Source organism: Phodopus roborovskii, unplaced genomic scaffold (assembly GCF_943737965.1).
Source record: "Phodopus roborovskii unplaced genomic scaffold, PHOROB, whole genome shotgun sequence".
Taxonomy (NCBI): Eukaryota; Metazoa; Chordata; class Mammalia; order Rodentia; family Cricetidae; genus Phodopus; species Phodopus roborovskii.
This window is the reverse complement of record NW_026126689.1, coordinates 3,735,640-3,757,522: the sequence shown is the minus strand read 5'-3', so window position 1 is coordinate 3,757,522 and position 21,883 is coordinate 3,735,640. Positions and strand designations below refer to the sequence as shown.

Genomic DNA, 21,883 nt, shown 5'->3' with positions numbered 1-21,883 from the left:
CCACAACCTCCTTCCTCCTTTTCTGTGGGACTTTCATCATCCCCCCCATTTTTTTAATGGAAAACTTCCTTAATGAGAGTACAAAGGAGGGAAAAAGGGTTTCTAAAAACTCACCCGCCAAAAGGTATTTTTATTTTTACCTTACTCCCGACAATCTGCCCTACATGGAATCTCAGAAACAAAAGTTTTCAAAAGTGAACATACGTAAACCCGTTGTTCCTTTGACTTCTAGCTTTCAGGGCTGCTGCTGAAGCTGCTAGACTGTTCTCGTCCTGGTTTGGCTGAGCTGTGTTTCTTTCCCTGGGCACTCTGAATATGTTCTTGCTAACCCTACAATTCCAAATTTTCTTAGAACTGTGCCTAGATGTCGTTGGTACTGGGTCTCCTCAGTCTGGTGCTCCTGAAGTCTTTCTTATTCTGTTTGTCCTTGCTATCTATGTCCTATCTCCTGGGAACTCACAGTGGTTAAACAGTGACTGCCGAGTTCTCTTTCCTTCCTTCTTATTTGTTATTTCTTTTTCTTGTGTATATACGGAGATTCATTCTATTTCATTTTTCAGACTATCTACTATATTTTTGGCAGTCTTGCTTTGCTTTTAAAATGTTCAGAATTTTCTTAGTATATTATCTTACAAATGCACTTTAAATCTCTCTGGAGATATGGTCAGAATTTTAAGGATCCCCCCCCCCCCGTATGAATTTTGTTTCCTTTAGTTTATAATATTTTTTCAATCTTTTAACATCTAAGTTTTTTTTTTTTTTTTTTTTTTTTTCTTACGAGTCTCCTCTTGGTTACTTCCATGCTTGGAATTCCTATTAGAAGATTTACATTAAAAACCAGTGTTAAGTATTGTCTTTGTAAAGAATTCCCGTTTCTCCAGCAAATCTCTGCTATGACTAGAAGCCAAGGGTACATGAATGAGGGTCTCAGCTCTCAGAAGAAACTTGACAGGGTAGGGGGCCACCTATTTCCATGAAAAGAACATTCTGTGGAGCACTAATTGTTACCTCCCCTCGGGGGGTTCACTTGACTCCTTTATTCAAACAGCAATAACAATAACGGCTTCACTGATACCAGTGGTAGATTTTCTGTGTCCTATGTACAAGGGCTGGGGCGGAGTAGAATGGGGGTCAATTTACAACTGATACAATTATTTAGTCGCTAGACTTTTCTAGTGCTCAAGTCTCTTTGGGGTTACGATGGTCAGATCGGTCAGATTCTTTCTGAAATGTGCCGCCATCTTGTTTCCGATTCGCCATCAAGCTTCATTTACTTTATCCCTTCCAGAAATGTGTTGAGATCTTCTCCAACCAAATTCTTTTAATTTCCTCAGCTCTCTTTTGCATTGCTTGACTTCAGTTTCAGTGGGGCCTGGGAAAGGAGGGAAGGCAAACTTACGTTTAGTCCGTCATCTTAAATGGGGTGGGGGGTGGTCCACTGGAAGTGTTCGGCAGGGGAATAGCACAGATAACTTCAGTGAAAAGACCCCAGGCTTTACTGCTGGGAGCGGGTTGAAGAGGTGAAAATGGAAACAGATTAAGGGGGAAGGGGGTGAGAAAGGAAAAAAAAGCTTATTCTAAAAAAGAGTGAGGATTCAATTTTCTCTCTGTGAACAAGAAGCATCTGGGACTTTGGGAAGTCAGGCACTTCACTAAAATAGCTCATGATTCAAAATCCAATAAAACAAAAAGTGCTTTCAAGTACCCAAACATCTGGATAACCAGAACCTAAGAGTTGCCTGTTGCTAATGGAATGGCTCACTCACATCTCTACAGGGAAAGACTTTAAGTGTTTGATGCAAATTCTTTCTCTCCATGAACGTTCCGGAGAATCAGAGACACCTTTTATCCTGCTAAGGTTAGATAAGGGCTAAGTGTGAAGCACCCAGGCTCTGGCGAGCAGGATCATACAGGTTCTGGGTTAGTTACTGGTGTGTGTGTGTGTGTGTGTGTGTGTGTGTGTGTGTTTTGTTTAAATTTGGTTAATCGATGCACTGTAATTGTGAATACCCAATCTGCAATCAGAATGCTTGCCTTTGAAACCATAGACCTATGGCTCATCATCAGTGGAGCCTCACATAACTCCAGTTCTCTCATTCATACAATTAGGGGGAATAGTAATTTCCACTTCACAAGATTAATGGGGATATTAAATGGTAAACTTATATATGGGAACCCAGTGCAGTGCCTGGCACATACTCAATACTTCATAATTGATAATAATTATTTTCAAGATCGAATGCTTGTGTTCAAAATGCCTAAATGATAAATACGCACGAAATAAATCTAGGACTGAGAACTTGCATGACAAAGAAGCACACACATGGTTTTATAGTCTGCACACTCATCCACTAGTAGGCTATATAAATAAAACAGATTGGACTAAAATAAATGGGAAGTAATTGGGAACACGGGTTGTGCTCAACATCAATCCCAGTGGCAAACTCTCCTTAAGACCATGGAAGAAACTTTAAAAGAAAACAGGGAAAACCAAGAGGCCTTTGAATGTGTAGTAATTGAACGAAAGTTGGGTTATTTCTTTGGAGTTATCTTGTTCCAAAGTGGAGTTTTCTATATGAGTAATCAGTAACCCTTGACAGCAATTGTGTCTTGACTCTCACTGTGGGAATATAATAAAAGCTGGTTATCTATTGTTTGCCAGGGTTAAACACTATCTTATGATTGTTCTGGCTTTCGTCAAGATCTCTGCTCTGGATTTTGTGAAAGAAGGAATTGGAGCGGAAAGAACTGGGTCAATAGATCAAATATAAGTAGCTGTGAAAGACAAAAGAAATAAGGACTGCATTGTGAACTGGGCGTGGCTGTGCACACCCTGTAACACCAACACTCGGAGGCTGAGGACGAAAGATCACTGAGTTTGAAGTCAGCCAACCCGGCCTGAATAGAGAGGCCTGGTCTCAAACCACCATCAAAAACTCCATTGTGAGTTTCTGAATCCTTCTTCAGAATAATAAAGCGATGCACCAAAATCATCTCAGAGGCTGGTATGTGTCATATAGGATAGGGTAGGGCAAATAGCAATGACTTCTTTTAAATTTGCTTAGTGTGTCTGTGTATCACAGAACACATATGGGAGTCAGAGGACAACAGGCAGGAGCTGGGTCTCTCCTTCCACCACGCGAGCTCTGAGGACTAAGCTCTGGTTTTGAGTCTTGGCAGTAGGTGTCTTTACCCACCGAACACTCTCTTTGGCCCTCAGTGACAACTATGGAATATATATAGATATAAAACTATAAATGATTTTGAAGGCATTTGTTCTGAAGAAATGATAGATGCTGGAGGAGACGTGTGTTTTTTAAAAAATTCAGGTATAAAAAATGCATTCATACATTAGGATTTGCACGATAGCCCATTAATAATTGCAGGTTTTATATTTTCATGTATCACTTTAAAAATTTAAAAGGCTATGACTACATGTGTTAGCACAACGTAAAAGTGAAGTCTAGCTCTAAAATTATTTTGGGTTAATTAGATAACAAAAACACCAAGTGATATTTTCTCAATACCCTCTACCTGCTGTAATCACTTTTAGAGGCATTTTAAAACTCAACTCTCCCAATAATCGTATGAAATAGTTCCCTTTTTTTTTTTTTTTTTTTTTTTTTTTTTTGGATGGCATCGTAGAACGTTGTACAAGTCGATGATCTTTCAGTAATGTACAATGGTCAATAAAAGACCCAGAGCTTGGGCACGAGTCTACTGAGGAAAAAAAAAGGTTGATATTCTCGGAGCTGTCAAAGAGATTGGGTCAGTACGAAATGAAGAAGCAACCCTTTAGATGGCATGCACAGTATAGTTGACAAGTCTCTTTAAAAACATCAACCAGATACTCTATTACCACCCAAGAGGCAGACAGTCTTATACCTATCCCAAAGACAAGGAGGCCAAGGGAAGAATTGCTCTCGATGGCTCATCAAGATGGACCAACGGCCAGCACAGAAACAAATGCTCAAGCTCTCAGCATTGGGCCAGTGCAGGGTCAGGAGGAAGCCTGAGAAGCAAAGGGGTAGGGCTCATAAACACCGGCTTTGTTCCTAAGAAAGCCTGGCTTCACTTTGTGCCATATTCTTAACCCGCTTCCTAGAGACAGAAGTCAGGAGTAAGACACAGATGCAATGGATTAAGAGGACAAGGCCAGAACTTTAGAAGACAGAGGTAGAGGAATAAACCCCAACCTCTGCCTACCTCCCCAAACCTCTCTACCTGCTACCTCGATGGGCACTCCTTACATCTGTGTGAGGAGGTACAATTTCATTATATTTTCCTTCCACTCAGGCAGATAGGCTAGGCTGGTTGCCAATTCCTTCTGGATGGGCCAGGCCCAGGCTTCAAAGAATGGAGCCAGATTCTTCTGCACTTGCTGGGAGAACATCTTCGCCCACATATTCATTTTGTCAACGTTGTCTGTGGGCAAGTTGGTCTGGTTTCTGTACTCGGTGAAGAGGCGAATAAATGGTTCCCAGCCAAAGGCTTCTTGGAGCTAGAAAGGGAAAGTTGAAAGTAGGTGAGAGACACCCAATCTACAAAATAAGGCTCAACACGCACCGGTGAACTTAGTCAGTTCAACCTGCAAAACTTTAGCTTTGCATCCATCGCCGGCCGTTTCCGTGTGCTGGCCTCATGCCCTACTCTCTCTCTTACTAATCCTAAGAGAATATGGAGGCTAGCAGCACAGTGCTCGGCAGACCCTCAGTGAGTGACAGTTACAGAGGCAGCTCCAACGATCAGTGTTTCACACCACTTGTCATTCATCTACCTCGTGAGATCAACGAGAAGAATAATGTGGTAAGAACAAAGGGTTTCAAAACCGGCTGGGGTGGAGCAATCCTCCTTGCCTTTCATAGCTGCAAGGTTACATTCCAATAGTATAGGAGTCCCTACAACCCTCATTCATACTCACCCTAGCTCAGAAGGCCACCGTTTTCAGAATGGCCTTTGGGGAAGAAAGTGAATCGGGTGGGTCTATAGGCAGTCTAGATGGTTATAACAAAGAATGAGCGCTAGTGTTAGAAGTTGTCATCTTCTGGGGCCATGGGGAAGAGCTCACGCTTGACAGAGTCACAGGGCTTGTTTAAAAGTAACCTTCCTCAGACTACTGGAACAAGCCCATGCTAGCCAGCCAGGGTCACAGGGCTTTGGAGTTGAGGTTCCCCTTAGTAGTTATCAGAGCCAACACGCCTTCACTTCGTGGATGAGCAAAGTAGCTCACACAGGGAGGGACCATCAGTGACCATGGTCAGTGACGGATCAGAACAGGTGGAAGCACCAGAATAAATCATGCCGGGCTTCCATCCAACATGATGTCATTCCCCAGAGTGATCCGGGCACTGGGGCTGGAAAGTAGGACGACACAGAAAGGCAAGGTGAATCATCTCCAGTCCCAAGGCAGAGAGGAGTCCTAGATTGCCTGCGTACAGTAGAGTCGGCGGCAAAGCTAAGCCATAGCAAGGAGGCAGTATACTCATCTAAGGAGAAATTGGGTCACAGCCCACCACAGAATGTGTGAGGAGGGTGGCTTGATAGCTATGAAGGAGGAAAGGTTGGCTTCAATCATCGGTATGCCTGACCTTAATGCCACAGAGAGTAGAGCGTATTGCTAGTACTCAACCAGATTTGAGATTTCTCGGTGCTGTGTTCTCTTTTCCTCTCGTTTATGGAGGTATGCTTGACATGGTTAAAGCAGTGCATGGCTGTCTACTTTGTAGGGAGGGGTCCTACAAAGTACTGCACAGAGAGGCATCACTACATGCTGTTATCCCTGGACTCTCTCGGGGTTGCGTGTGACTGAATGTGGCAGGCAGATGGAATGGTCACTGGCTTATCACCCACCCTGCAGGCTTTCCTGTACCTGTAAGTATGTTTCCAGCGCGGTCCAGGCATTCCAGTTCTTTATATTGGGCCCTTTGCTCAAGTAGATTCGGACTCTCTTTTCCCGGACAGGGGGCCACAGGGCAATGTTGGCCCGGCTTCGAGGTATGCCCAGGACCGTCTCATGCACATAAACACACCACAGGTTGCAGGTGGCTTCAGTGGTGTGCGGCGGGAATTCCCACTCCTGCCTCTGCTGGTTGCGACCCAGCTCATGCACAGGGCCCCATAGCCCCTTGGTCCTGATAATCTTCTCATTGATGAGCTCCTGCACTGACTCCAGATGGCACATAATGGGGTACCCGGCATGCATCCAGCCTGGGGATGCAGAAGAAAGAGGACAGGGTCAGCATCCCCCCACCTCATCATTAAACCCATCTCCGAACTGTTTCTTTGCCAAAACACACAGTGGCCCCCGGTACCTTCTAACACCCTTGCTGTCCCAAGAGGCATCCAAGCCCAGGCACCCCCAGATTTTCTTTGTGCTCATTCTGTAGTGACATGTTCACCCTCTCTTCTGACATGATCCCTGGGAGAGTATTGGGTGCTGAGGGCCATTCGTGCTGTTGCGTGAGTGTCCTGTTTTTATGAGGCGGGTATTGGTACCCATGTGAGACTATGTAATTATAACACTTCCTTAGAACCTCTGAAGATGCCTCTGCCCCATTCCTCAACGTGGGATTCCCTACACTGATACTGCGATCTATTCATGAAACGTAAAAATCGAGGACCTAGAAAAACTCCCACGGCCCTCCCGTGTTTGTCCCCGCCCCCTTAGTTTAGTTTCTTGGTTTATTTTCAAACAGTCCTTTGTTCAGATTCCTCCAGTGATATCAAAGCCCTGTACTGTATTCTCACTTCTTAAGATTCCCTGAGGGGCACCTAGCAAAGCCCAGGTGCCTTCTTTGATGACATTTCTTGACAAGCTAACCGAAGCTACTTGTTATATGGATGTAATTTCTCCCCTTTCCATTTAGACAGCAAAGGCTGTATCTACATGTCTTGCTAGCAAAAACATCTTTACTCTCTTTGCCTTCATGGCTGTGGGAAGGAGGAAAGTACTTGGGGAAGCGAGCGAGTGCCACTCAGAATACCCACCGACTGAGATCTGCACGTCCGCCACTATCCTCTGTGGCAGACGCAAAGGGAAGGTCTCCCCGCCCAGCCTTGCCACAGCCTGCATCACCTCGTCCCAGAGGCGGAGTAGTGGCTCCGGATTCTCCAGAGCGCGGAGGTTTGAAGTTGGCACAGTCAGGATGAGGTTGTCGGTGGCCAGCTCTCCCCACGGACCAGGATGTTCCTGCAGACGCCTCTTCCATTCTTCCTGAGATGTCTCCCCTATGATGAGAGGCAATAGACCTGGAACCACCTTTTCCCAGATCCTTCAAGTTAAGACATACATACATACAACTAGAACCTTGGGTAAGATCCCAAGGTGAAAGACAGCCACACCCCTTTTCTCCATCCTTGTTGGAAGGCTCTATGCTATGGTATGACTTTATTTTTTTTTTCTTGGCACCAAAGCAGAATTTAAAGAAACCCACCCCCTGCCTCTACCGGTCTACCCATCTCCTGTTTTAAGTAGCCCCAGAAACTTCTTCACGATCAGGGTCTCCCACTTCTCAGTGTGCACCCTGAAGTGCCGGCCGACTCACCTAGCTTGTAGTATGGAGCACGAACGGCACCCTTCACGGTGATGGACACAGAACCCAACTTGCTATTCTGAGGCACGATGATATAAAGGAGACCACCCCAGAGGCAGGTAATTGATTTCATGGGCTTGTCCAGGCAACACCGATTAATCACCAGGGGGCCTCGGAACAGCTTGCTGGCTCTGGTCAGGTCATCGGTATGGCAGCCGATTTGTATCTGGAGCAGAGAAATCTCTGTCACAGTCACACGGGAAAAAGTGTGGGTAGTAGAGGAGAGCGCAGGAGGTGAACTCAGGAAAGGGCATTAGGCTGTGGCCCCGTGTACCATTCATTGATGATGTCATGTATGACAGTCGTGAAATAATGCACTTTGTGAGTTCGTACGTCCTAAGTCATGAGATGGAAGGTAAATTAACATTCACCAACTGAATACCTACAGAATGTCAGGGGACCTTCCATTGAGACCTCTTAGTCCTCACTCTATGACATAAGTCATAAATTTTCTTCTTTTTTTATTTAAATTTGAAACAAGCTTGTTTTACATATCAGTCCCAGAGCCCCCTCCTCCTGTCCCCCACAAACCCCTTCCCATTCCCTTTCTGTTCCCCAGGGAAGGTGAGGCCTCCCATGGGGGAAATCTTCAAAGTCTGGCATATCATTTGGAGCAGGGATAAGTCATAAAAATATTTAAGAGCCGAGATTGCTATTCTGACGCAAGATGATTACAGAGTCCTTGAGCGCTGAAATGTATCACTTTGATATATTTTGTTATATAACAAAACACAATTTCCTCACCATTAAGAAGAGGCAAGTGTCTAAAAGCTGTCCCCAAACTGCCTATAGGGCATCATGCAGACCCTATACAATGCCAACTGGAGATTGCATCACGTAGTGAGATGGGGACAGTGGCCTTACCTTCAGATCAGCAGAGGCAGCATCTTCAGGCAAGGAGACTTCTATGATTTGCCTTCCAGGTATATAGAGTCCAGTGCTCATCCAACAGTATCGCGTGCCTGCCAGAGTACAGGAAGGGCAAACTTCATCCCTGCTCCATACAGCGCTGCACAGACCCCTCAAGAAGTAAGCCTCTCCCGGCTCCGACTCTTCCAAACACTGCCCAGTACCCAACCCCTCTCTTCCAGAAGAGGAAGACAGTGAGGAGCAGTGACGGCCCTCTGCAGGTGACTTCCCAGTACTACAGCAATGTCAGGTCCCGGTTTCGCTGATGCCCACAAGACTAAGTTCCACCCTTCTGCCATCCTACCTGGATTGGTGCAGTTGACATCCACCGTGATGGGGGACTCGGAAGGGCGCAGGTAGAGGCTGCTGTACATGTCTTCAATTTCTGGGACTAGCAGTGAGAGGTCACTTCCAGAGTGGGCCAGACCTGTGGCCAGGGAAAGCATGGCACCCCTACAACAGTCATTGATGACAGGGTTCTCTCGGGTTGCCACTGGGAGCCGATAACGGCTCAGCAGCTTCCTCAGGAGTCGGTGCACGGACATGTAAGCGGGGATCTCCTCTGCAGGGATCTGCAGGAAGGCTGCCCCGTCCGGTCCCAGCTTGGCTAGCCACCCCTTCTCCACATTCCCTCTCTTCCTGCCCATTATCACTTCGAACTCTGCCAGGGTGGAGCGGAAGTGATAGGTCCTTATTCCCGCTTTAGGGGTGCGGAAGGGGCCTGGGTTGAGGCTCTGGCTTGTGATGCTGATGCCGAAGGAGTTGAGGAGCAGGTTTCCTGGGAAGTGAGCCAGAGGGGACACGCCTGGATTCTTAAAGGCCCACCACCAGGCTTGGGCTCCAACGAACAACCCACCACCCTCTGCTACAAACTCCTGCAGCTCCTTAACCCCCACGTCACTTGTGGGTTCAAAGCAATAGACACTCGCATCGCTGGTTAGTTGGGGCTCAATGCTGGTGTCTATACCCCCTACTGCGAGCAGACCACTTAGTGTCCTCAGCTCTGTCTGCACCACAATCTTGCCTCTGCGGCCCCCGTCCAGCCAGCGGACAGCATTGAGCAGAAATGGGCCAAGTTTACCCACGGTGAATAATACTTTATGGCCAGTTACAACCACTCGGCCCCTGCCATAGCGGGCAGCCGCTATCACACAGCCATGGTAGGTATCTAGCCCCAAGGGGAAAGCCAGAGCCCCATGTACTAGTAGCTGGGATGGGAAACAGTCCGAGTTGGTGATGTCCAGCTCCGAGATGCCATGCAGAAGCTCGTCTCTGTCTTCTGAGAGGTCATCTTCACAACTGCAAAAGACGACACACACACTCCTGATTAGAAGGGACCACTCTGCACGTATGTAGCCCCTGAACGCTACCTTTGACACAAGGGCACTTGCTGTTCTTAGATGATGTAGAAGATTTGGGAGGACAGAGCGGTTGAGAATTTGTTGGAAAGGAGACACGAGGTCTCGCCACCGATTATGCTCATTTCCTGACCACCCTTTCTTTAAAGGAAATGGCGTAGAAATTCCTGCCGTGTTTACCCGACACTGTAACTTAAGACAGAACATCACAGACTTAGGTTTATGCTTATTCCACCCGGGTATTCCAGTATGCAAAGGATTAGGTGAAGAATCAAGCTTTTACTCTTATAGTGAGTCTCGTTTATACACCGCACACCAATAATTCGATAGAGGAAAAGTCTGTGGAAAGCAAAGTTAGTGGTCACCAGTTACTTCCTCAGAAGACGGAGTGGGAGGGCATCATTAGCCTCAACTCTCGTGAGACCCACAGTCCCTTAGTGGGAGGGAGTACCACATCCAGACCTCTACCTGCCTTCAGCTTGCCCAACAGAAGCGCTGCCTGCCTTGACGCTCTGCTTAGCACCACTGTTACCCATCACCACGAGATCCCCAGGCCACATAGAAACTCCAAAGGGAGATTGGAGTCCTTGAATTTGCACGCTTGCAATTCCAGAACTTTGAATCTGTCACTTCTGTTAGATACCAAGCTATGGCAATCACGTGTTAGGAAAAAACAAAGTAGGTGTCCGATAGACAATGGATTTTCGGTTCCCGCGCTGTACAGAACTAATTTACAGGGAAACTGGGACCTCGATGCCAACTGACCCTCTCCTTCCTTGGAGCCCCCACCATAAAGGTAACTAGCTCTTCTGGCTCTGATTTTACTTCTGTTCCACACACCATCCTGAGAAGGGATAGAAGCTACTAAATAAAATAAAGTCCTAACACCACCTGGTCTTGTTACAGGGCACAATCAGCAAACGGGGAGAGAGGGTATTTACATGGGACAAAATGTAGATGGAATCAGAAACCTATGGGAACAGAGGAATCTGGTACACACACGAGTAAGAGAAGATGGGAGGAGGGGAGGAGAGAACACCAGGATTATTCTTCGTTTGGGAAAATACATCACAGGAACCAGTCATGATCAGCCCAGAACTTGAGCGCACTACACAATGGACAAGATCCCTACACATCACACATAAGGATGGCCAACAGGTCTACGGAAGGGTGCTTACTGCCACCACTCAGCAAGAAAACGCCAATCAAATCCATCGTGAGGGACCGCTCGCCATCTACTATCAAACCGTCAAAAGATATCAAGTCTGATGGACATGGGAAGAAACGGGAATTCTTGCACACTGTTGGTGGGAATGTCAACTGCAGGAGCCATTATGGGAAATCGATTGGGGAGTCCTTGAAAAACTAAAATGGAACTACCGCATGACCTGTCCAACCCTCCGCTGGGTACGAACCCACAGCAAGTGAGACCAGTGCCTTCCAGAGACGCAGCATTTTCACAACAGCCAAGACGAAGGAGAAGATCTCAGCGTACCCAGGGATAAGAAGATAACTTGTTGTGTGAAGTTTTAAGGAGGACATTGACTTCATTTCTTCAGGGCGATATTTAGGAAAGAGATGGCTGAGATGCTGCTCATCTTTCCATTTTGTGGTCTTGGACATTGTCTCCCAATCTGCCTAATGCAAGGTTGCAAGCGTTTTGTTTGTTTGCTGCTGTTATTTCATTTTTTTTTTCTTTTCGTTTGTACTTGGGTCTAGGCCTGTTCTTGAGTATTTTACGAACTATGTTAAGGTTCATTTTTCCCATCAGCGCATCTAGTTGCTCCAGAACTCTTAGGTTGGAGACACTGCTTTTTCCTCTTTGAGTAAATGCCTCTGAGCTATGTAGTTTGCTTCAGTGGCCGACTTATCTACCCTTACACCAATCACACAGTGTTCCAATCACATCATTTACTTCACCACACAGGCACTGTATCATACATTCATCAAAACGCAGAATAATACAGGACAGTGAGATCATCAGTCTGTGGGAGGAGGGCGAGATGGCTCAGCGGATAACGGTATTCGATGCACAAGGCTAGAGACCTGAGTTCAATGCCTAAAGTCCATGTAAAGCACAAAGGACAGAAAAGGCTCTGTTGCCCTCTGAGCTCCACAAGTGTGCTGTGCACATGCCCCTTCATCTCCCACACCCCTCTCTCTCACACACAAACAACAACAACAACAACAAAACATTGTTAAAAGACAGTTTGGGAGGCCACATTCACAATTCTTTTATTGGAATATATTGTATAATTCTTAGATTTCATTAATCGCTATTGTTATACTCATAATGCACTTAATTTATAAATTAAACTTCAGTGTACTCAGACATGAATAGACAAGTCTGCTTCCCACTTTTTAATCTCTATGTCTTCTTCTTGTCCCACGGCCCTGGTGAGTGCTTTTAATACAATGATGGGTAGAAGATGGCACCAGGATTAGTCTAGTCTTGTTCTCATTTCTAAAGTAAAAAAGACTCACCATTTTCATCTTTAGTGATGTTTTTATAGCTGGGCACGAAGGCACACGCCTGCAATCCCAGAACTCAGGAAGTGGATGCAGTAATATTTCAAATTCAAGGCCAGATTTGTCTATAAAGTGAATTTAAGACCAGCCTGTACTATGTGAGACCCTTCCTTAAAAATCCTAACAAAACAAAATAAAATTAACAGAACAAAATGAATGCCTCTTTTCAGACCGAAGAAATTATTTTTTATATTGAGTCTTTTGACATTTTATCATGATCGACTGGGAAATCTTGTCAAAATTTTGTATACAACTATTGAATTATAAACTTTATTTTTTCCAGTTATCATGCTAAATTAACTTGGCTTCAGATTTTACTAAACCAGTCATTTATATGCAGGATAGCTGGATTTTGCTATGATATATTATTCTTTTTATGTATTAAACTATTTCACTTGTTAATATTTAATTAAGAATATTGTGCCAGGCTGTGGTGGCTCACGCCTTTAATCCCAGCACTAGGGAGGCAGAGGCAGGTGGATCTCTGAGTTTGAAGCCAGCCTGGTCTACAAGAGCAAGTTTCAGGACAACTAGGGCTGTTACACAGAGAAACCCTGCCTCAAAAAACCAAAAATGAAAAAAGAAAAAGAAGAAAAAGAACTTTTTGTCCATGGGATATTGCTCTGTAGGTTCTCTCCCCAAAGTGTCTTTCTCTAGTTTTATTATTTCGTGTGTGTGTGTGTGTGTGTGTGTGTATGCACGTGTGCACCAGAGGTTGATATTGGTTAGGTATCTTCCTCAATCAATCACTCTCTGCCTTATTTTCTAAGACAGGGTCTCTTGGTGGACTTGAGCTCACCAACTCAGCTGGACTGCCTGGCCAGCAAGCTCCAGGCACCCTTCTGGTCTCCTTCCTCAATGTTAAGATTATGGGTAGGATACCCTGGCATTTAAAATTTTTATTTTATTACTATTATTATTTTGGTGGACTCTTGGAGATCCAATTCAAGTCCTAATGCTAACTCAGAAAGCTGCTTATCCACTCAACTTTCTCTGCTTTTAATACAATAGAAATGCTGGCTAAAGTATAAATAAAAACTAAAAGAGTCTCTATTTGCTCTTCAAACGTTTGCTAAAACTCATCACCAAGTCTAGCAGGGATGAATGTTGTTTGTGCTCTTGTTGGTTTTAAATAAAATTTTCATTTCAATATTTTAAAATATGGATAAGTTGTATAGTACCGAGTTTCTTTGCTTCTTTGACTTAACTACTGGTAACACGTTAAACAGCCATAGTTTAGTTAGTAGAACTAAGCCCTTAACACAGGTCAAGAGCTAATCACTAAGCCTCAGCCTTTAACTAGACAGATGGAGAATGATCATTCTCAGCATTTGGGGTGCTGAGGAACACTAGTCTATGGCTGGTGTGAGTTTCACAATGAGCTCTGTCGATGAACAAAAATCTCTAACTTTTTTGTTATAACCACAACGACAACAACAATAAAGCTATTAGTACAATTATTGACAAAATCTCACTATGTAGTTTCTGTTGGCCTTTAACTCACCACGTAAACCAGGCTGGCCTGGAACTTGCTATGTAGAGATCTGGCTATATATCTGCCTCCTGAGTGCTGGGATTAAAAGCCTGTGTTACCATGCCTGGAAAACTGTATAATTTTTACTTGGTTCTCTGTCAATGTCTTCTAGAATTCTATCCAGGAAACTACCTTGTACATACATAGCGTTGGGGTGCTTTAATTACAATTCAATTTATTTTAGTATACATTGTCTCTTTTTTTATGTTTAGTTTCATAATTTGTGTCAATCAAGAGTTTTGCTCATTTCACCTGAATTGAAGGACTTGCTGGTATAGATTATGTCAATTCTCTTATTATCCTTTTATTAGTAATCCTCCTTCCATTCTGAAAATTTTTAACTCTCTCTTGTTGTCATGACCAGATTATCTAGTGGTTATCACTTTGCTGATTTTTTACAACAATTAGTGATTTCACTGGTTTAATCTATCCTACATATATTCACCAAAGTACTATCAACAATCTCTTAAGGATTTGCAGATCCTTCTTGTCTACACCTGCCCTGATATTTTCTAAGCCACCTGGGGGGACAAGCTAATGTTCGTTTTCAGCTTTCAGAATTTGGAAATCTCTTATAGTAATCTGAAAGTCAAAAGATTCATGTGTGGCCAATATCACTTCACTAATATTCAGGATGGAAGGGACACATATCACATCAACTCATGAGTTTGAACTCATTGCAGAAGCCCCGATTTGGGGTTAAAACGAGACAAGGTGATTTGTTTCAATAAATAGAGATGACACAGCTTGTCCAATTAATTTGTCACGTGCATTTATTAATTTAGGTTATTTATCATCCCTCTAAAGGCCTCACTGGATCTTTCTCACCCAACCCAACTCAGTTCGTTCCCATCAGTTAGAATAACAGCATACTTAGTTCTGGGAAAGCTAAGGATTCTTATTAATAATGGGAAGTGGCCTAGAGTGCATTTTCTGCTCTTGAGAAGACCACAGGTTCGGATACCCCTCATTCCTCAATCTAATTACACACCTAACGAATGTTTGCTGAATACTTATCAATACGTTGCATGTACAACTGTGTGCCTATAAAACAGACCACGATATACTCTCTGGAACCTTCAGTGAGGCTTGCCTTTGTACTAGCATTGTCTTCTCCATTCTTAAATGATCATTTGACCCCAGAGATAAAAATATCTCTTTAAAAGCCTAGCATTAGTATATATAACTATACCATCTCTTTTCAACTCAACTTCCAAACCCACAACTTCCTGTTTCCATCCTAACCCCATGTAAACATTTCCAAATGCTCTCACAGCCCTCCAGACTTTGGCCCTGTTGCTCTGTTTTTTTTTTTTTTTTTTTTTTTTTTTTTTTTTTTTTGTTTTTTTCTTTAATATTTTCCTTTTTGCTGTAAGGGAATCATGCCAATTCTTGAGGCCAATGGTATTTTTAATAAGCTAGGTGCTGAGCAATTATCAGACTCAATAGGAATTCTTCTCCTCAAAAAGCTGAATGGATTAGTCTGGGGAGGCAGTATCAAAACCAACCGGAGTCTCAGAGTATTAAAACAAAAATCTAATTGGCAAATACATGTCTGAGTTTCAAATTCTTTTCTGTTAGTCTGGAAGGAACCTGAAGATGGAATCTTGTCTGCTTTTTAATATGAGGCAGACTTTCCACCTTGGAAAAGATACTCACCTAACTAAGACAGGAATCTTAGGCATCTTCTTAGAGACTTTGTAGAAACCTGTATCTGCTTTGTTTTCAGTGAAGTACACACCAGCCACACTGGTCACCAGATTCCCAGGAAATGTGAACAGAACTCTCTCATCTTCACCCTGGTTAGCCCAATCCCAGGCTTGGCCTCCTATGAGCAAGCCGCCTCCGCGTTTCACGAACTGGACGAGCTTATCAGTCATGTTCTCATTGTAGGCATCAATACAGTAAACTCCCAGGGAGTCATTCACTTCGGGCTCAATAGTTGACTCTATTCCACAGCTCTCGAAGATTTTCACCAGTGGTGCTAGCGATGAGTGTATACCAATGGCGGACTCAGAAGAAGAACGAAGCCATCCCACAGCATTGACAAGAAAGACGAAGAGCTGGCTTTCCACCAAGTAGTCCTCATGAGCGACCACCACCATGCGACCCCTGCCATAGGAAGAGGCGGCAATGAGGACCTGACCCATGTCATTCACCATCACAGGAAATGAAGCCTCTCCAATAAGAAGCAGTTCACATGGCACAGCTTCCTCCGGGAGATCCCAGCTGGTCACTCCGGTCATAAGGGCCTCAAAGGCGGCAGAAGGAGTCGCCATGGCTCTGTTGGTTTTCTGCAGAGAGAAAGAGTGAAGACCCAGTTTAATGAAGAAAGGCGAAACATTAAATAACCAAGCGAGGCAGTTATTACACCAGCGATGGCAACTGCCTTACTGTGTGATAAGACAGACATTGAAATAACGTGAGTCTCGGTTATCCATGCATTTAGTCCACCCCCTTGGTCAAACTTAGAAGAGTGTAGAGTCTGTTCTACCGCAGAAGGAAAAACAAGGCAGAAAAGAGGCTGGCTGTAGAACTGTGTCTCCCGAAGACGGCAGTTTGAATTCCTACCCCTCTGTTATCTATGAATGTGACTTATTTTGGAAACAGGCTCTGGAGTTGCTATCATGTTAACAGGAGGTCATGCTGGATTTGGAAGCTGAGAGACTGAAACATAGAGTAGAATTCTATCAGAAGACAGAGGCAGAGAACGTTGAGATGTGTCAGAAGAACACTAGGGATTGCTGGCAAAATCCAGAAGCTATAAGAGACACATGGGACAAATTCTACCTCTAAAACTCTAGAAGGAATCAGGTCAAGCCTGGGCACTAAAATTCTAACCAACCCCTCTAGAACAGCGGTTCTCCACCTTCCTAATGCTGCAGCCCTTTAATAGAGTTCCTCGTGTTGTGGTATCACCCAATCATAAAATTATTTCACTGCCATTTCATAGCGGCAAACTGGCTACTGTTAGGAGCTGTCATGTAGGATGCAATCCCCGTGGAAGGGCCATTTGATCCCCAAAGGGGTCACGACCCACAGGGTAAGAAGCTCTTTGAGACTGGTGCAGCCTGCAGCCTGCTCTGCTCTCCCATTCGTCCATCCATCTCAGCCTCCGCGCTGCTCTTACTGACATCCGTCCGGCTGAACAGTCAAGGATCTCCAGCTTGAGTTAGTCACAAGCCGAAGAGGTGTAGCTGTGTATGTCAGCTCTCAAACACCCTTTGCATCTTCTCTGGGAGCGCCAACTCAATGTTCTTCTACAATCTTCCAGCAGCGTTCAGTCATGTGCATATACTATACAGGTGCACTTGTACTTGTTTGGTTAAGAGCAAATCACCCACTTCTGTCTGTGGATAACATGAGGTCTAAGCTGTTGTTGGGTTTGGCACCCAGCACCCTGAGCATTTATTGACTGTGACTGCACAGTTCTCATTCCTTTGCAGCTGACATCAAGACGAATGCTGACCCTGAGTAATAATGGCCGCAGCACACATTTTTATTACATATCTCTCTGGACCCCTGGGAAAGTCCTTGGCCCGTGAGCTTTAACTCCCACAGCCATAGATGGAAAGACCTCTGCTCCAATATCTATAAACTGAAAGAGTACAGGGACTCCGTTTAGCTTGTCACTAACTTAGAGAAGAACCAACTTTAGAGCTGTGGACGGTGGTACATTTCTGAAATCTCAGCACTTAGAGGTGGCGGCGTGTGGTGTGGTCTGTGTCAAGGGCAGTCTTGCCTATATGAGACTCTGCTGCTGGGGTCGGGGTGGGGAAACTTCCCTCACAGAAAAGAGCTTTTCTAAGTAAAATTACACGAGCTGGATGTTAAACACCAGCATTGGCTCTTTACCCACGTCAGAGAATATCTAAGGGATACAGCCAGCCAAGAGCTGGTAGTAGACATTTGTCCCTTACCCACCCTTCCTGGTGCACACAAATAACCAGGCCAGCAGCACGCTGTGCAGAGTGAGGCCGTGTCCACTCTCCCTATTTTACCCCGTTTCCACTTGGCCACAAGCCCTGTCAAAGTGTGTGCTGTCTGTTTGCCAGCACACTGCGATTAACCCAATTTGGTGCTTTAGTAACTCATGTCTGGACTGAAGGAATCTGGTTTCCAAATCTCCCGGGTCTGCCCCTACCTTTATTCTTCTGAAAGTACTCTAACGATATTTTGTCACGGAAGAGGAATCCACAGCGTTTTAGCTGCGTCCGCTGGAGAGACCCTGACTCCCTTCCCCAGCCTCCCCACTTTCCATAGGGTAGGGGGGAAGCTCCTGGAAGTTTACAGCTGATGCTCTTTCCCTTCAAGCTATTACCAGGACAGTCTTGAGTTCTCCCTCCCTCAAGCTTTCAAAGCAGGACAGACTCTTCTCCTCATCTCCTCCCTAAAACTATTGCCTTGGGCAGGCTCTGCTTCTATTTCCAACTCTCACTACCTTCCTGTCTTCTGGAACTCTACTTTTTTAAGTTAACATATACACAGAGGGGACAATTCCAGACATTTGCTATGGAAAAAAAAAATAATAATCAACTCCACAAGTCAGGCAATAGGAAATATGATCAAGGTTGTTAAATATGAACTAAGAGAAAGAAGAGACAGAATAGAGAATGTGGGAAAGATGAAGAATAACGTGAAGGCGATTAAGGGACCCATCCATACTCCCTTGTACTAAGAGTAGCAGGATTAAAGATATATGCCCATGGATGCTGAGTACCCCACACTACTACAAATGGACACCAGTAAGTGAAACCCGGGAGTAGACATAGACCAAAGACAAGGGAGTTTCCAAGGATCATTTTCATGTGTGTGGGTTCAGGATCTGAAACGCAATCACGCACTTCTGTTTCCACATATCTCCCTAGACATTCCATTGAACCCCAAATGAGATCCTGTTGTGCATCCCCTCAGACCCATTCCCTCAAGAGACACCCACCAACTCTTCTGTCTTGGCCAATGCTTTCCACAATGTGATAGTCATACATTCTGAGAAGAGAATTCATACTCATAATTCTATGTCATTCTATGTCTCATAGCTAGCTTGTGTGTACATGATCTAAATGTATATGATCTGTCTGGCATCTACTTGGAATGACCTAGTGAGGATTTCAAGCCCCTGTGTAAGTTTTGAACCCATTTTCTGTGGCTAAGACACGGGTAACAATATAGTAGCAACTGTAGTAATGGCAGTCATGGCAATGCACTCCTTATCAACTTTCTCATACTGTAACACATATCTTATTAAGTTTATTTAATTCTGACAAACTTACGAGGCATATGTTATCATTGCCCAGGGTCTGGGGAGAAAACCCTAAATCTGTTGAATAGTCAGGGAATTTGTCACTTGCTTAATATCACATAGGTGGGCAAGTGATGAATCCAGGCTCCCAATACAGGAAATGCAGAGCTGAAGTATAGCCCTTTAAAAAATATTTATCTATTTTATGTACATGTATATGTATGCTGGCTAGTTTTATGCCAACTTGACATAAACCAGAGTCATCTGAAAGGAGGGGACCCCAATTGAGAAAATACCTACATAAGATCCAGCTGTAGGATATTTCTTAACTAATGATAGAGGACAGCCTAGCTCATCGTGGGTGGTGCAGTCCCTGGCCTGGTGGTCTTGGGTTCTGTGAAAGAAAAAGATAGGATGAACAAGCCAGTAAGCTGCACCCCTCCATGGCCTCTATATTAGCTCTGGGTTCCAGCTCTGCTTGGGTTCCTGTCTTTCCTTCAGTGATAAGACTACAATGTGGAAGTGTAAGGCAAATAAACCTTGCCCTCCCTGAGTTGCCTTTGATCATGGCATTTCATCATAGCAATAGTAACCCTAACTAATGTGATATGTGTTTGAGTAGTATGAATGTTGACCTCATGCCTGCAGGAGCTAAGGAGATCAGAAGGAGTTGGAATCTCTGGAATTGCAGTTGCAGATGGTTTCAAGCCACTGTGTGTGTGTGTGTGTGTGTGTGTGTGTGTGTGTGTGTGTGTGTGTGCTGGGAATCAAACAAAGCTACTCTTCACCACTCAGCCATCTCTGTACCCAAGAGTACAGTTCCTAAACAGCAAGACTAAGTTAGCATTTGCTAAGTTCCCCAGGTTTTTCTTTTTACTCACAGGAGCTTCATGGAGGCCGCAGATAAACACAGAAGCCTTGCCACATTAGGGAGGCAAGAGGTGAAGAGTTTTCCTTCATACACATTCTCATCTTTTAAAGTGCTCCCCCGTAATCTCCTCTCCCCTGAGCTAACTATGGTCCCTTTGAACTTACTACAGCCTTCTTCAGAGCAAAAGGTATCCCAGGTACAACCTGTATAGCACGGAGAAAGCAGACCTTCCAATCCTACCACGAAGCAGTCCCACAGGCTCAAACGCAGGAGGGGAGGTGTGACCGGCCATCTTGGGAGAAAGAATCCCTTACAGCTTGCATTTCAGTTTGATTTCAGGTCTTCAAACACAGACTTAAGTATGTGAGATTAGAGAATGCATTTTATGATTTGCATTCTCCAGGTGGCTATTCCACGGATGCATGACTGGAAGATGGGTATGAAGGTAAAGGCGCAACTGGTGTACTCAGTAAATGCCTACCCTGGCCTTGTATTAATATCCAAAACACAGTTCTCCACGTCCTGTCCTTCCCATGCCCTTTTCTCTGAGACGTCTTTCTCTTTCCTTAAACATTGGGTATTTTCCCCACTGTCCGCCACGTTCTGCTAAACCAGAACGAAAACTGAAAAGGCAGTTCTCATCTCTCACACCCCATCCTAGACGGTTTTCACTACATCTTTATTTAATTCCAACTTAAGAAACCGTATCGTTCGCACGTCTCAAGGAACGTGTAATGCATACAGAAGGGCAGACAACAAAACGACAATAATACGACCGTTAAAAAGTTAAGCTTCCATATACTTGACAAGATTAACAGCACCAGCACCCCCAAATTAGTATTCCTGGATCCCTTCATCCCGTCCTCCGCAGGAGTTAAGATTAAAAACTTGGCTTTTATGGCCCCATATTCCTGTTTCACCACGCTGACTCCTGCATCCCGAGGCTCCCTCTAGCTCGCGACTGTTCACTTTGCCCACTGAGTAACTAAGAACAAGGTAATTGAGGGTTCTGGTCCAGGAGTTGAGAGACCCGCCCTTGGCCATTAGAAACCCAGGTGCTACCTCCTAGCCGTGGGTGGGCTTGCCCCGGAGGGATTCTGTCAAACACTCTGAGTGATGATAAAGATCTTTCCAAACCACCAAGGGCAGCACACAACTACGCAGGGGCCCAGCGACAGCCGTCCGTCCGTCCTCTCTCCTCCTTCCTTTCCCTCTAATGGCCAGCCTGCGGAGTATGCGGGTGACGTCAGAGGAGGGGTGGGGCGCAAGAGGAGGGAGGCTTGGCTAGTCAGGGAGGAGGGCGGCCAAGTGGAAAAATCTCAGGCTGCGGATTCTCCAGGCCTCTGGACCAAGGACTTCCCTCCTCTCTAAACACACCCACACACACTCCAGGCCCCCGTGAACAATGCGGTCTGGGTCCCAGTGACCCTGTGTGCGAGGCTCAGGGAGCCTTAGGATGGATCTGCGCTCGGTCAGCAGCTACCTGCGTGACATGCACGCCCAGCCCCCTCCTCCGAAGCCGCGCTTCAGATGTGGCCGCCGCTGCTGGGGCCTGTCTGGATTTCGCCCACACAAAGCGGCTGCACACGAACGTCACTGTCAGACCCAAGCCAGGAGGAAGGAGATAGCGGGGTCCGGGGTGGGGGTGGAGGGTGGGATGCTCAGCCTCGGAGCCGAGCAAAATTGCAGGCAGGCAGCACCAGGGAGCCTCTGTCCAGATGTGGACACACCCAGGGCCGCAGCACCCAGGTCCCTCTCGCCAGTCGCCCGCACCCCCCCCCACCCCGTAGCTCTGGCCTCCCGCCCCCCCTGCCTTCAACCCCGGCCCCAGCCCCGGGCACCGGCTCC

General features: G+C 45.3%; 1 protein-coding gene across 2 annotated transcripts; it reads right to left on the bottom strand.

Annotated features, from left to right (window-relative positions):
- Window positions 1-1,064: 1,064 nt before the first annotated feature.
- LOC127214215 (TRPM8 channel-associated factor 1) lies at window positions 1,065-16,212 on the bottom strand. 2 transcript variants are annotated; one of them, XM_051174614.1, is made up of 8 exons: window positions 15,582-16,212; window positions 8,806-9,800; window positions 8,457-8,554; window positions 7,545-7,758; window positions 6,988-7,227; window positions 5,870-6,207; window positions 4,225-4,501; window positions 1,065-1,372 (listed from the first exon to the last, which is right to left on the bottom strand). In XM_051174614.1, exons 1-7 carry the CDS (start codon window positions 16,199-16,201, stop codon window positions 4,247-4,249), a joined length of 2,760 nt encoding a protein of 919 aa, XP_051030571.1. In that variant the 5' UTR covers window positions 16,202-16,212; the 3' UTR covers window positions 1,065-1,372; window positions 4,225-4,246. The 2 variants fall into 2 exon arrangements, with proteins under 2 accessions (XP_051030571.1, XP_051030570.1); XM_051174613.1 differs by having other exon boundaries at window positions 4,251-4,501.
- Between the last annotated feature and the right edge of the window lie 5,671 nt (window positions 16,213-21,883).